Source organism: Lichenostomus cassidix, chromosome 28, assembly GCF_008360975.1.
Source record: "Lichenostomus cassidix isolate B80296 chromosome 28, HeHo_3.0, whole genome shotgun sequence".
NCBI lineage: Eukaryota > Metazoa > Chordata > Aves > Passeriformes > Meliphagidae > Lichenostomus > Lichenostomus cassidix.
In genome coordinates this window covers 5,920,803-5,936,222 of record NC_139508.1, presented here as the reverse complement: position 1 = coordinate 5,936,222, position 15,420 = coordinate 5,920,803, and the positions used below count along the sequence as shown (strand labels likewise).

Here is a 15,420-nt window from a genome sequence, read left to right as displayed (position 1 = left end):
AGGTTGGACAAGAATCTTCCTGGTCTTCCTTCCAGTATGAATTATCCCATGATTCCATGTATTTGCTGTTCACCTGTTGTGGAAATTTCAACCAGCACATGGTGTGGTCCCAAAACCAGGGCTTCTGTGCATAGAGAAGGCAGCAGTAAGAACACAAAACCTTTTAACATGTAAAGACCATGGGAAGAAATACTCCAAGAACTCAGTGTGCCCATGCTAGATCCAATCTGGTTTTGAGCTTTGGAGAAAGTGGTTGGCAAAATGCATTTGTCATTAGTGAATGTACAGGATATCATACGGAGAGTCATTGGAAAAGTGGGCAGCAGCCACAGTCAGGACAGAGTCTGATCTAGTCTGAGATGCAAGAGCTGTGTGCAGGCTTACACAAGGACCTAAGACAAGAACAGCAGGGTAACGTCACTGACACCTAGCCAGATCCACCCAGGGAAGAGGGAACTGTTCTGCTGAATCAGGATTAGGGGTGATTCTGCTCTGTACCCCTGAATTTGTCCTTCTTTGGCTTTGCACCCATAGTCATGACTACACATGGTCTTTGGATGGGCTCTTTAGAGTGGCCTGGGACTGTCAGCCTCATTTGCAATGAACAAAGAGCCCTTGAAAGGTGTCACTTCACCTTTCAAGGATTCTTTTCACTTCCACCTGTGAGCATGACCCTGCTCACATACTTATGTCAGACAGAAGACCCACTCCAGAGAAGAATGACGTGAAATAAAATGTAAATCTCCAACTAAAACAGAAAACAAGGAATTAAGACCTCCTCCAGAGCTGAAATAGCTCCCCAGGCTGTGCCCAGGATGTCCACAGGGGAACCTATGCTTATTTAGACAGATTTGCAGAATTTCAGCTCTGTTGGCACATAGAAGTATGAGCTGCAAAGCAACAGGGTACCCACTGCCCAGGCAGGTTCTGCTGTGGTCCATGCTTTGCCCCAGTTCCTTAGGCATTCCATCAGTGTTAAAGACAATGCAGTAAGACTACCAAGATACTTCTCCCTGTCTCCTTTTGTCGTGTGGGTGTTTGTAGATCACCTATCAAATGCTTATACACCCCAGACAGTGGAAGGCACCTAATGTTTCTCAGTGATGGTGCAGGAATACTGGGAAATTTATTACTTTCTTCAGAAATGCTGCAGTAGGAAGCAATGAACAAGCTTTCAGGTGGAGAATAGTTTTTTAAAAAACATAATAACAATATTCAAGTACTGAATAATTTATTTTTCAGAGGGAGAATGAGTAGATCTCTCACCTGGTGGGGCTCTTTATGCACATACAGCATTAAACCTCAAGGTGAGAATCCGAGAACTTGATCCTCTTCATCAAGACACTTGGTGGCTCCTCTCTCCCTCCTCACTCCATGTATTACTGAGATATGCAGGAAGATTTAATATAAGAGAGCAAACAACTTGGGGAAGAGAAAAGCTATGAAGATTTTGGTGCTTTCTTGTGTTTTTAAGTTTTACCACCCTCTTTCATGGCTTGTACTACCTCCTAACTGCACTACATGGATTTATTTGCTGCCCAACCATCGATGCTGACAATAATTTAAAATTTTAATTTTGTATCAAGATCATCTTGAAAAGAAGTTCAATGCATTTTACAAGTGGCTTTGGTATTCAAAATCCCTCTGAGATTTAAACATTTCTCCATCAAGGCCAGTGGACTCTGTTGAGGCAAACTTAACTTTTCAAAGGTAAAAATGGGAAGAAAGGAAGGAGGGAGGGAGCTGGCAGTGCTGCAGGGGGACTCTGTTGTGAGCGTGTGCAGTAGTGGGATCCAGCCTCATGGGACAGAGGGACTTGCAGCCACAACAGCTCCCCTGGGAGTGTGTTTGGGTAAGGATGGGGCAGAGGATAGTGATGATGTGCAGACCTGTTGGAGGTCTCCATCACCAAAAGCTGACTTACCTACCTGGCCTCACAGAACTTCTTCATCAGCCTGGGGTTGTCCTGGGCCTGCCAGTGCCAGAACCAGATCTCCACCTTTCTGACTGGCAGGTCACTTTGCTTGGCCAGTGAAACCAGCTCCTCCTGGAAAACAGAGCAGGGAGGAAGGACGGAGCCTTTTGTGGAGGCTGTTGTTCCCTGTGAGGAACTAAGAGCTGTGCTCCCAGGGGCTGCTTTGCCTGTCCACCTTTCCCCAAAGAACACCTCTCTTTGGAAAAAAGTTGTATCAACTCTATTTGCATTTGTGAACTCACAGATTATTTTGACCATTTTAAAACTCCAATTCAGAAACATCTAAACATAGGTTCAGAAGGAAGCACAGGTTCTCCCTGGTTAAGTTTTGCCAGCTGTACACAATGGGATGCAATGTCTGGCCATAAAAGTCTAAATAATTTTTTTTCCACCTCTGATACAATTTTCACTGATAATTGTTGTGGGAGATACTGCTGAGTCTGGCCAGATGCCTCCTGTGTGAGGCAGTGATTGGTCAGTGAGACATGTGGACACTGCATGGTGATTGAATGGGAAGGAGTGTGATGGACAAGCACGCTGCTAATCTGTACCTAGCCCTCCTAAATGGAGAGTATAAGAAGGCTTGCTGTCTTGCAAATACAGAGGTTTTCTGCACACCATCTAGGGGATCATATGCCTTTGTTCCTCAATGCACAAATTATCGGCTACAGATGGAAAGCCTGAAGATAAAAGAAGTTTCAGATTGTTAAGATAAAGAAACAGACACATGGTTCACTCTATAATATCAGCAAACTGTTCAGCTGTTGAAGTGGCACAGTCACAGGCTCAAAGTCATCAATTCCAACATCCTCATTTTCTGCATGACAAGAGTTAAAGTTTATAAACTCTGATTAAAATGAATGTAAAGATGAGCTCATAAGCATTTTCTAATCAATCTGACAGAGCTTCATACAGATTAAAGTAAATTATTTTTTTAAATCCGTGCACCAGTGTGAGTCATGATCCAGGCCCAGAGACTGGTGGTGAATGGAGCTAAATCTAAGTGGAGACTGGTGACCAATTGTTTTCCCCAGGGCTAAATCCAAGTGGAGACTGGTGACCAATTTTTTTCCCCAGGGCTCAGTTTTGGGGCCAGTCCCATTTAATATCTTCATCAACGATCTGGATGAGTGGATCAAGGACACCCTCAGTCAGTTCACAGATCACACCAAGCTGGGTGGGATGTTGATCTGCTGGAGGGCAGGAATACTCAGGACAGGCCAGATCAATGGGCCAAGGCCAATGGTGTGAGGTTCAACAAGGCAAATGGCCAGGCCCTGCCCTTGGGCCACAAGAACCACGTGGAACACTCCAGGTTTTGTGGCTGGAAAGCTGCCAGCAGAGAAGGGCCTGGGAATGCTGGTCAACAGTAGCTGAACATGAGCCCAGGTGCACCCAGGTAGCCAAGAAGGCCAGTGTCACCTGGCCTGTACCAGCCATAGTGTGGCCAGCAGGGCCAGGGCAGTGACCGTTCCCCCGTGCTGGGCACTGGTGAGGTATTTCAAATCCTGGGTTGAATTTTAGGCCCCTCATGACAAGAAAGACATTGAGGAGCTGGAACATGTCCAGCCAAAGAGAAGGGGCCACAGAGCTGGGGAAGGTTTGGAGCACAAATCTCATAAGGAGCAGCTGAGGAAGCTGTGAGGGCTCAGCCTGGAGAAAAGGAGGTTCAGGGGGGACCTTCTTGCTCTCTACAACTCCCTGACAGAAGGTAGAACAAGATGAAATGGCCTCAAGTTGTGCCAGGGGAGGTTTAGATTGGAAAAACATCAAGCCCTTGAACAACTGCCTACGATAGGGGTGGAGTCCCCACCCTTAAAGGGATTTAAAAGATGTGTAGATGTGGTACATGGGGACATAGTTACTGGTGGCCTTGGCAGTGCTGGGAGAAAGGTTGGACTTGATCTCAGAGAGCTTTTGCAACTGAAATGATTCCGTGATTCTGAAGGACTCGCAGTTCTGCCAAAAATAAGCAGCTTTAATAGACTCTACCCAAAGGGATGGTGGCTGCCTTCTTGCCAGAGCCAGCAGCTCTCACAGCAGCTGTTGCGTTTGACATACAGCAGGTCAGGAGGTGCTGGGATTGCAGCTGTTGAACATGTTGGAAGCTGCTGCAATATCTGCTAATCTCTTTCCCTGGAAGGGTGGTTAACAGTAACTGCCTTGCTTTTGGATCTGGTTTGCCTGGCCTGGGATAGAGACAATGTGTTGCTTGCCTGGGCTCTTGGGACAGTGAGATTCAGGGGACACTCACCTTCTTTGGGTTTCTGCCCTGTAGAATGTAGAAGCATTCCAGCGTAGCATTGGTCTGAACTTTGGGCCTCCGCTTGTCACGCACCCCCAATGCCCTGCCCAAGGGCAGAGCCACGGTTCTACAAGAGCAAAGAGTTCTGGCAGGAGAGGACCTGTGTGCCCACACTCGCAGCCAGGGTCAGCCTACAGGAAGATGCTGCCAGCGCCGTGTTCTATGCTGGATATACTGCCCCAGGGCTCCAGCATTGCCAGAGTGCTCGCACACCCAGCCCAAGGCACACCCCAAGGCTCCCAGTACTGCTCCAGCACACAAGGCTTGGTGCCTTTGTCAGGTCAATACTCTTTTGTCAGAAATACAATGACACCAAAGCAAAGATGAGGCTGTGCAGTGGAGACAACAGTAACAATGTCTAAATAAACAATAATTAATATTGCTGAGGCAACAGGACACAAAGCATGCCTCTGTGTTGAAGTGCATGCTGGTCCTCTTTAAGTGCTCCTGAGCAGTCCAGAGGATGCCACAAAACCAGCCTCTAAGTGTCTGAGTGTCCCATGGGTTCCATGCCCAGGGTACCTGACCACTGGCTGCAGCAGGAGCCAAGGACAGAACATGTGGGGATTTGCTGGTTCCTGCAAGAAACCCTAGCAAAGCTCTAGTGGGAGGCATTGCTTTCTAAATCATGCTGTTTCCTGGAAGCCAGGCAAGTGCAACTTGCCTTCCCTTCTTTGAGGGAAAACCTGATGACCCTGGAATTAACTCTGGCTCTTCTTACAGACTTTATCTGCTACCTCCTCTCACATGGCTGTGTACTGCAGGCAGGAGCCAGCACTCAGGGCAGATGGGTCAGTGCTCCCCCAGCTCCTCCAGGAGAAACTTTCTATTCCAGCTTAGGGCAGGTTTGCTGAGCACAGCTTTGCAGCTTCATGTCCTCCCCTCTTCCCCCTTGCAGTCGTGCTCTGCCTGGTGGGAAGCATCCCAGCAGTTCTGCCCACACCGGCACATGACCCTGCTTTAGCTGACCAGCTTCCAATTTCCCATGCATGAGGGCTAGTCTGTACCTCCCCATGCATCAGTCCTTGTTCCTGGGAAAGGGGCTTAAAACTCTGTCTGAATCCATCTCATGGGATGAGCAATGTGGATCTGCCTTGTTTCCACACACAAGTTCTGGGGAGATGTCAGCCGGTCCTCAGGCTCTCCTGGGGTGACGTGCCTGCAGCCAGGACACTGGTGTGTATCACCACCCCTGATGGAACTGGTGTTCTCTGGTGTCAGAAGGAGAAAGCAGGGCAGAGCTGGGCAAAGAGTGGTGTGAGCAAAGTGGTCCCACAGCAGCTGTAGGAGCTCTAGGGTAGGGACCTCACATAGAGCCTAGAGGACCATCCTCTAGGATCAGGCTGAACCCTGGCTCGGATGGGGGCTCCCAGCACTGACATACCCAATAAATCCCTGTGTTGCAAGCTCCCTTATCTGTGCCTCCAGAGGGGACCCTCCATGCACAGCTCAGGTGGGACTGAGTGATGGACTTGTCTTTTCACACCTACAGGTAAAGGAGAGTTGGAAGGCAGGGCAAAGAGCTGCCACACAAATACCATATGCAATGAAAAGCAGAGAGATTCATTATTCTTGGGGACAATCCCACATACACTTTGTAGAGGTCAGGAGGCAGGTAAGGATTATTCTGGAGCAGCCCTGAAAGACACTGGTGGCAACCAGAACAGGAGAAACCAGAGGTGCTGCACTCACCTTTCAAAGATACATCGGACAAAGATCAATAGCAGGGCACCAGGGATGCAGAGCAGGAGGTGCTGAGGCTGCGGGTAGTGTATGTCTGCAGACTCCTTCAAGACTTCCCAGGTAGCTCCAGGTGACAGCCAGTATTCATGGTGCCAGAACCCCTCTGACACCCCCATTCTCATCAAGACAGTGGGCACACAAACAGAGGCTGCCTACAGCAAGCAGGTATCAGCAAGGCATAAAGCTCACTGCTAAATCAGGATTCCTAACTCAAGAGATCATCACTCACTGTCTCTACTTCTTGCTCAATCCCATCAGTATGTCAAACTAGTTGAAATAGCATCACTTGTTTTGACCTGCTTGTGGGCTTGGAGGTGGGGTAAGATGTCCTAGTACAACAAAGTAATTTAGTGGGTGTCAAGGAGGTGGCTGATTTCAATTTTATTTTGCTTCACAGATGACTCAAGTCCCTACCTGGTGACTCTACCAGCAGGGGCATCTCTCTTGCCCCCTCTTTGTATCAGGCTTTTCCTTCTCAGGCTGCAAAGCCCTCATCTCTTAATCAGCTCTGACAGCTGGCAGAGGGTCTGGATGGAGGCCCCAGGGAAGACTGTCCACAGCCTTTAACATCTTTTGGCATCTTCAGGGCCCCAGCAATCTCAGCTTTGGTTCCTTCATCTTCGCCAGCAACATCCCATACCCTGTTTGCATTTTAAACTGTTAGATACTGAGCACAAAGCTGATGCACTACTCCCCAGAGCGGCTCTGGAGTGCTCACACGCAGCCCAGGACTTCAGGACACTTTTTCTCATGCACCACCTTGCTCTGCTCCACTCAGCATCACCTGTGTTCTTACAGTCTCAGTGCTGTGAACTGCACAGCCAATCTGCAACACCATCACGAGGAACCTTCATTATCAGCTGATTTTGCCATCTGCCTTTCCCTCCCCCTTTTTGGGCACCTGCAACAATACACAGCTACAAACAATCCTCGTTGTCTCCTCAGGTGGGTTTCCTCAGGATGGTGAGGGACCTTTCTTGAATGTCTTTGCAAAGCTAAGCAGTGTGCAGGTTCTCTCCATTACATGTACTTACCAATTCTTTGGGCTAACTCCAGCAGAGTGAGACATAAACCTCCCCACAGACCACCCCATGGGGACTCTTTCCTATTATGTTCATATCTGTTTCCAAATATTCCATCACATATTATACTTTCTACTGCTCTGACCAGTCTACATGTCAGACTACAGAGGGCTGTAACTCTCACATTCTCAATGGGAACCTTCTTAAATTTTTCTGATAAGAAGATGATTTGAAACAAAAAATGGCATTCCATGGTTGGTAGTTGAACTCCTCTAAGAACAAATTTCCTCCTGCCAGTGGGTTTGAAGGTTTGCTATTACTCAGTTAGTCTATGTGCTAGGTAATAACTTCCCACCCATTGGCTTGAAGTGGATCCTCTTGGAATATGGCCTCAGTGAGATGTCAGGTATCGGACCCTCTCCTCCTCAGCTGGGGAGCCATACAGGGTAGCTCATTGCATTTCTTGGCTCTAACCTGACCTATCCCAGTGTTCCTGCTGTCTGCCACCATCATCTCTGAGTCCAGCAGTCTTGACAGTTTTTCAGAGACTGGTATTGCCTTTCAAGTTGTTTCTCAGGGTATTTCTTGGCCTGCTTTATCACATGCTCACATTTGTCTGCCAAAGTTATAGGTCTTTCCCTTGTTTTGACATGACTTCAGCTTTTTGAACAAGGCCTTGCCCTTACCTGCAGGCATTGTGTCGGCTGTATCTGTGAGAATGAGAAAAGCAATTTCGTTTCCAAGTGCAGCCATCCAAGAAAACGTTCCCTTGCGCATACATTTCTGAATGAAAAAATGTGATGTATGCAGATCTTTGAAATTTACTGTGTGCAGGAGGAAGGAAACAACTGTGCCAAACTATTATTAAAACAAGATCCAAAATGTCACCAGGTGTCCATGTCTGCTGGAGTCAGCAGATTCATGTCAGCCATAGTTTTGTGTGCCAGCCTTGACTCACCCACTTCACAGCAACCTGGAAGCATGCTCTTTCATATGGCTCACCTGGAGCTGGATGCCTCTTCTCCCACGGTTGCTCACTAACATTATGTGGGGCACATATCGTGTGATGCACACCTCGTCTGTGCACAAGGTGGATAAAAGTATGGGGGAAAGAGGGTCAGACCCTGCTGTGGTACCCAGTGCTCCATCTGGAGATGGAAGCCTCCATTAGAGAGTAAGTCCTATGGGGAGAAGCTGAGGGAGCTCGCGGTGGGGGGTCAGCCTGGAGAAAAGGAGGCTCATGGTGATCTTCTCTCTCTCTGCAACTCCCTGACAGGAGTGTGCAACCAGGTGGGGGCTGGGCTCTGCTCCCAGGTAACAAGTGACAGGAACAGAGGAAATGGACTCAAGCCATGCCAGGGTAGGTATGGGTTGGACATCAAGAAGGATTTCTTCATGGAAAAGGCTGTTAAACATTGAAATGGGCTGTCCAGGGAGGTGGTGGAGTAACCATCCTTGGAGTTATTTAAGAAATTACTGGACTCAGTGCTCTGCTCTGGTTGACAAAGTGGTGATCAATCACAGGTTGTACTTGATGATCTCAGAAGTCTTCCCCAACCTAATGGATTTGATGGTTCTGTAATCTGCTCTGCTGGGTTTCTCAGCAGAAAGTGCCAGACTTGCTGCAGGTTTTCTACAACAGCTGCTCTGTGGAGGGAGCCGTGATGCCCCATGCACAAAGAGAGGAGATAATGGATACATTAAATTCTTAAACACTATCACTCTACCAGAAGCTTACCAGCCCTGGAGCAGACATAAAGAGAGAAGGTGGAGCAGTGCAGGCAGGAAGCTGAATGCTTCTTTAAGCCATAGCAAGTTGATGGCAAGAGAGCAAATTCGGCAGCTGATTTCTCTCAATGACTCATCACTGTCATGCTCAGTTCTTCAGCTAAAGGCCTCAGTAGTTCTCACTCAATCCAACAGGTCTCCTGTATCCTTGACATATCCTTTCACAAGAACCAGATTTGCCCCCTAAGGAGCTTATCTCAGTCTTCAGGGACACACCAAACCCCTGAGGATCAAATCCAGCAGGTATTAACATACACTAGCTCCACTGCACAGGTGCAGACTCTGCTCCTTGGAGGAGAGGTGGTGTGATTTTACAACAGGGATCTTCCCTAGCCTCCCAAAACCTCACAAAAAAAGAAGAACAGAGATTAATTTCTCTCCTCTTGTCCTTGCAAGGCCAAAGCGCCTCTCCAGTGCTGCCATCTTGGACTTGCCACTGTCCTGGCAGTACCAAGTAACCTGGCCTGCCCCCAGGTCTAGCATAGGGGTGTCCCAAATGGTCCCTTGTTCCAGGGCCAAACAGAGTATTACTGAGCAGGAGACAAACCCAGCAGCTGCAGATCTTTACTGGCATGGCTCAGTGTGGCTGTGTGTCTTGTGTATGCAACATCTTCCCCCTGGTAATGGCACCCACGTGGGTCTCCCTCATCACATGTCCACCTGTAAGGTGCAGCCAGCCAGGTTTACCTCCTGGTTGTTAAAGAAGTAGAAAAGAGACCAGATGATCAAACCTTTAAAAGTAATTTATAAAGAACATTTACATTCAGTAGTATAAAATGGTATATAACCATCCCTCCTGAGCACACCACCTGCAGAGAGGTGAGATTGTACACTCAGATCACAGCGTACAGAACATGTGCTTCCAACTTCCAATTATCACAGAATTACACAATATTCTGCGTTGGAAGGGACCCACAAAGATCACAACTCTTAAGTGAATGGCCCATAAAGGGATCAAACCCACAACCTCGGCATTATTAACACCATGCTCTCACCAACTGAGCTAAGGTTCCAGAGACAGACTATCTCCAGCAAATAAAGATTTAAATGACAATGCAGGAGCAGATGCTCTCCTCCCACAGCATGTTATTGCCCTGGACTCACGCATGCTGGAACCACTTTTTCCCTTCTGAAATTATCCAATTCCAGTTTAGAAATACAATTATCCAAATGTATTTTGACTGAAACCGAAGATGAGCACACACAAGCTCAGATCAAAGCTTCTCAGTCACATCTCAGGTCACATGAGTGGACTGATGAAAACCCTCTAGTCTTTCTATGCTGTCAGTTGCTTCATAATGTAAACATGTGCACCACCTCCTCAAATAAGGCTTTTCCTTGGTCCATGTCCCATCCCTGCCCAGTTAGCTCTAGGTACTTAAACAGAAGTGTCTGCACGGCCTCAGCAGTCCAAGTCCCTGCACTCATTACAGTGAATTTGTTAATACTTCAGTTTCATAGATTAAGTGACCTATGAAACAGAAATTCATGTAACACTAATTTAAACGTTTTAAGAGATTGCACAATCAAAAAACCTAAGACTACACATGATACAAGATATGGCAACTAAACAAACTGAATCAGTACTGCATCATGACTTCATGGACCACTGCATTATACTTGCTATTCTTGATACACCTAGGCAAAGGCCCTAGTGTTAGAAGGCCTTGCTAAAGCATTATTCCATAAGGTTCAGCAGATCATCTCTGGATCCTTTTTCTTCTGAGGGCAGGGGAAATGTATTCCCTTCTTGCCACAAATTGACTGTAAACATTTCCCACTGTGCCAGTCACACTAAGTGAACACACGAGCATTTTAATCACTGTTGTCTTCTAGACTATAGAAGAGGGAGTTCCTTCACCTCCCTTCTCCTGACTACTTCCTTCCAAGACAGGTTTAGAGGATTACCTGACAGTTGAGAAACAGCTGTCTGGATTTTCCAGCTCTTCCAACTATGATTTGGATGGGTATTCCTGCAGCCTAGGCTTTGGAGTTTTCCCCTTAAGGGCAATAAGTAGGGACTGAGATCCATACCATTACAAAACTGGTCACTCACACAAAAAGTACTTCCTTTGAGAAAAACATGCCTTATGCCTCTTATACCTTCCCAAAGCTTTAATTTCACTATGATCCGTTTTAATTTTTTAAGTGTGCACAGGGGATCTGTTTTCTCAGAAGAGGTATCCCAATGATAAGAATTGCCACTTGTCAGCCGTAATAATTACTGGCAACAGGCCAGGGCCTCCAGAGGCTTATCCAGGCTAAACGGATTCCTATCAAACAACATCAGGTGGGTAAAACTTGACACTGCTGGAGTTTATCCACCATTTTATTTTTAAAGTATTTTTCAAGATTAATACACTTGACAACAATTATGGTACAGTGTAATACAAGTCAAACCACTTTGATCCCTTGCTATCTGTTTTGCGGCTACAATCTATAGTAAGCTTTTACTGAAGGAAGACAAAAAACTTCCTTCAAATATCACTGACTAGAAATGCTTCTGTTTATGAGAAGCAGATATTCAGCTATAATACTGCAATTGCATTCCATTTTATCTACACAGTGAGCAAAACTGTTTCTACAGATGGTGGCCTGGGTTCCGTGGAGGCCAGACCAGCAGCACGTGCACAGCAGCTATCTTTCCTTGGCGTGGCCGTTGGCAAGGTGGGCTCTGTTGTTCAGGGGCTCAGACCCATTCCTCTGGATGTAACCATTGCTTGTGACGTTGCTGAAATACGTTATACCATTTTTCTCCTTTTTCCTAATTTTATCTCTTTCTTCATCCTTGTCACTTTCTTCTGTGTCACTTCTCATGTCCTTTTCCATCTACAAAAACAGGTAAGTGAGAAGCCAGACAAACACAGCAGCTGCATAAGCAGCAGTGCTGGCTGAGCCACAGGCTGACCATGCACCTGCTGCCTCAGCCACTCACCCTCAGCACAGTCCTGCTCTGTCCCCTCAGCTTTCACACTACCCTTGGGAACAGATTCTCCCTGCCTCTTTGATTTCAGTCTCAGTAGTATCCCATCTGTGATCCTGATAAACATCAGGAATTACAGGCTGAGAAACAGAACAAAACCACAAATGCCCATGACTGAGGACAACTGTGCAAGCCTAGATCCACATTGCTGCCCTGGTCATCAGCATGTGGGAGAAGGATGAGGTAGGCAGTTAATCAAGCTCTTTTACACTTTCCAAAAGGGACAAGGAGCTAACTTCTGGCCACACATAGCCTAGGTGGCTGCAGGCTAACAACACTTCTTGGGACAGCCTGGAAACAGATGCTTTCAAACAAATCAAAGGCTCAACACAAAGCCACTCCACTCCAACTACACTCTGTTTTGGTCAGGCTTTTTCTCTTGCTGTTTATTGACTGAGACACCTGTAATTCACTTCTGTAAGTATTTAATTCATTGCCTTAAAAGGAAGGCAAAAAAGAAATAATGGGATGACAGTTTAGAAAAAGAAGCTCAGCACTTCCTGGCTTCTCAGGCTGTCTCTACTCTGCCATACAAGATGCCAAAACTGGGAACAAATTCACAGTGTCACAATCCTTGTTGGACAGAGGGGAAGCTGCAAACCTCTTCCTTGGTCTGAGCTTTAGAAATTGCACAGGGTTATATCAGGTGCTGCCCAGAGACTTAGTCTCTATTTACAGCTGTCCATTCTTCTTGAGATCTCTCAGATCATACTGAGAACTGTCTTTGAGCTCATGCTTTTCCAGAGATCACTACAACCAGATGCAGACATCTGCAGCGGATTTGTAAGAATGTAAACTTGCACTGAATTCAATCTGCCTCCAAGGGCAATATGGGTGAGAGATGCTATCTGCTGTGAACAACCTGCACCTTGGATCAGTCTGGAACTGACAGTTCAGGAAATACACAGGAGTCTGGAGCTGCAGCATAAGGACAAATTGTAGTCAATATTTCTAAGTTTATCCATTTATAGCCAGAGAATGTGACTGAGGCCTTAAATCTGGCAAGATTCCCAAAGGAACTATAAAACTGCTCCCTCTACAAGGGAATGAAACTTGTACTTCAGGATGTAGGCTGAGTTCTAATTACTGGGGATTAGGGTACATCATGTGAGAAGGTGGTAAAGATTATCCTGTAGCCATAGAAGAAAACCTTGGAGACCAAAAAGGCCCATAAGAAGAACATGAAATTATTGTAGCAAGAGTTTTATGGCTCTCAAAAAAGAGAGAATGTCCTGTATTCTTGCTGATACTGCTTTGGACTACTAAATATTGTCATTGAAACAGATCTGTTTAGGACAATTTTTTTTTTTCTTCTCACTGCTCAATACAGAAAATATTCAAACATATTTTTACCTCAAATCTGGCAGTACGATTTTTAGATAAAATAGGAAAAATTCTGGATATGCTTCAGGATTTTCCTCCCTGATGGTTCTTTTCTTTCCAATAAGACTATTTATTACCTCATCATTTTACACTACAGTAACTGCAGTGGTAATTCAGCCCCACAGAAAAACTAGAAAAACAATAAAAGGCTGTCTTCAGTTGCATCTTCATTTCCTGCCCTGTTTCCTTTAATTTGCAAGTAATTTGCTCTATGTTACCTTAAGGGAAGGCAGATAAAGAAAATAGGGACAAAATGGATAAACAGGAGCCTTTAATGCTTGCTATAGTTCCTGTAAGACAGAATTCCTCAGCTGGATACTAATAAAACAAATCATCCTGGGCTCTAAGGTCAGCTCCCACGAGGTGCTGACTGGTCACCTTTGGACAGTATCCTTGGCATGTGGTCAGAGATGGCTTTGATTTTGGGAAGAATTTCATGCTGAGCAGCAGTTTGGTCTCACAGCAAATACTACAGGCCAGAAAGAGTGGGATGTGGGATGCATTTCACTTCAGTTTATACAGCTGCAGCTCAGATATTCATGTCTGGTTGCTCTGTGCCTGTTGAGCAGCACTGCCACGTGCAGTATGGAAGGGATCGGTGCAGTATGGAAGGGATCATGATTTGGGCAGGCCTGTTGCCCTCCACTGCTGCAAGAAGAGCCCAGGCAGCTGGTTTAGACAGAAATACCAACTGTGTAGAAATCTATAGCACTGTAACACAATTGTAATTAAAAATCCTGTACAATAAGGGAAGCACTTTTGCACTGGTCTCACCAATCATGACCATTATCCCTTCCTTGATTTCTTAGTCATATTACAAATGCAAATCACACTGCACCAAGTGTTTACTCAGATGCCACTGGATTTGTTCACAGACATTTCTCCTAGAGTCCAATCCCCATTTTCATTGAATACAAGCATCAGAAGTGCACCCAATATTGTAGTGACTCGCAAAAATTTTTTGGGTCAACTTTCCCTAATATTACTGAGTTTCCTTCCACCTCACTGTTGGTAATGCACATATATAATTTCACTAGAACAATAAGGAATCCATGCCAAATGGACCCCTATGTTCTCAAGCAGTCTAGGTGGATCCTCCCACCCTGTGTGATGTAAAGGATACTACAAACTGATGCATACCGTGCCCTGGAGGATGAACTTGTAGACCATGTGAATAATTAGGCAGGACCAGAAGATATGGAGCAACTGCAGAATTATCAGGAGAACATTCACAAAGTAGTATCCAAAGAAGGGCTGGAATATCTCCATGGAGTAATAGTAGGTGTTATAAAGCACTCTGCAAAACAGAGGGAATTGCAGTGGAGAGAAAGCATTAGGTGTTAGTTGGGCCCCAATTAAGCCCTAGAAATTTGTAGAGAACATTTCAGATCAGCCACTTCCATCTTTACCTATCACATGTGAGTCAACTATCAGTTCCCCACCCAAAGTACATAGGATAGAGCCACCGGCCCAGGGTTCCTCCTCTGCAGCACCCTTCAGGGCTTCAAGACTGCTCTATAAATTCCAAGGCAGAGCACCCTTATTTACCCCAAGGCAGGAGCACCCAGCTAACTGTCCTGCCTCTCAGAAGGCAGTTTTTCCATGTCCCCTGACTGCAGCAGACTCACGTGTAGGGGTAAATGATCAGGCGGCTGATCAGGAACACAGCTGAGAAGATCATAAAGAGGCTGTCACAAGTTTTTTTCCACTTCATGTAATTGAATATTTTAGTCGGCTGGAAGGAGAAAGAACAGTAAAACAGCAGCCAAGACAGCATCTGCACACACTCCAGGGGGCTAATGAGACAGGTATAACACAACCTGCATGCAGCTCATCACAGTTCTGCCCAGCTCTCAGCTGGGCACCCCCAGCTGGGTCAGTAGAGCAACACAAGGGATTTGTGGAACACCCCAGTGCTTGGCCCGTATTGTGTTAGATCACAATATGTGACTGAAGAGCACTGCTTCTAATTAGGCTCTGCCTGGCTCACCTCTAGGAAGCAATCAGAGGCATCATGAATCACCATCACCAGTGTCCCAATGCGGATGTAGTTGGCACAGTATGAAAAACTGATCAGGAAGATGGTTGCAGCATGATGGACTATCTGTTCCTTGAAATCCTGATGACAAAGAGAAGAGCAAAGAATAAAATACATAATGCACCTCCTGCCCTGGTCCAAGCATGGTTTGCGCAGGTAGCAATGATATCTCTCTACCCAGTG

The 15,420-nt window shown here is 46.1% G+C and overlaps 1 protein-coding gene across 5 annotated transcripts in view; it reads right to left on the bottom strand.

The window, feature by feature from the left end:
- Positions 1–9,561: 9,561 nt before the first annotated feature.
- CERS4 (ceramide synthase 4) overlaps positions 9,562–15,420 on the bottom strand; it is a 45,557-nt gene continuing 39,698 nt past the window's right edge. For all 5 annotated transcript variants that reach the window (XM_085040214.1, XM_085040218.1, XM_085040215.1 and 2 more), the window contains 4 exons: positions 15,190–15,318; positions 14,828–14,934; positions 14,340–14,496; positions 9,562–11,662 (listed from right to left, as the gene is read on the bottom strand). In XM_085040214.1, the coding sequence (XP_084896340.1) occupies positions 11,471–11,662; positions 14,340–14,496; positions 14,828–14,934; positions 15,190–15,318 (585 nt within the window). In that variant the 3' untranslated portion in view covers positions 9,562–11,470. The remainder of the gene's footprint in view (positions 11,663–14,339; positions 14,497–14,827; positions 14,935–15,189; positions 15,319–15,420) is intronic.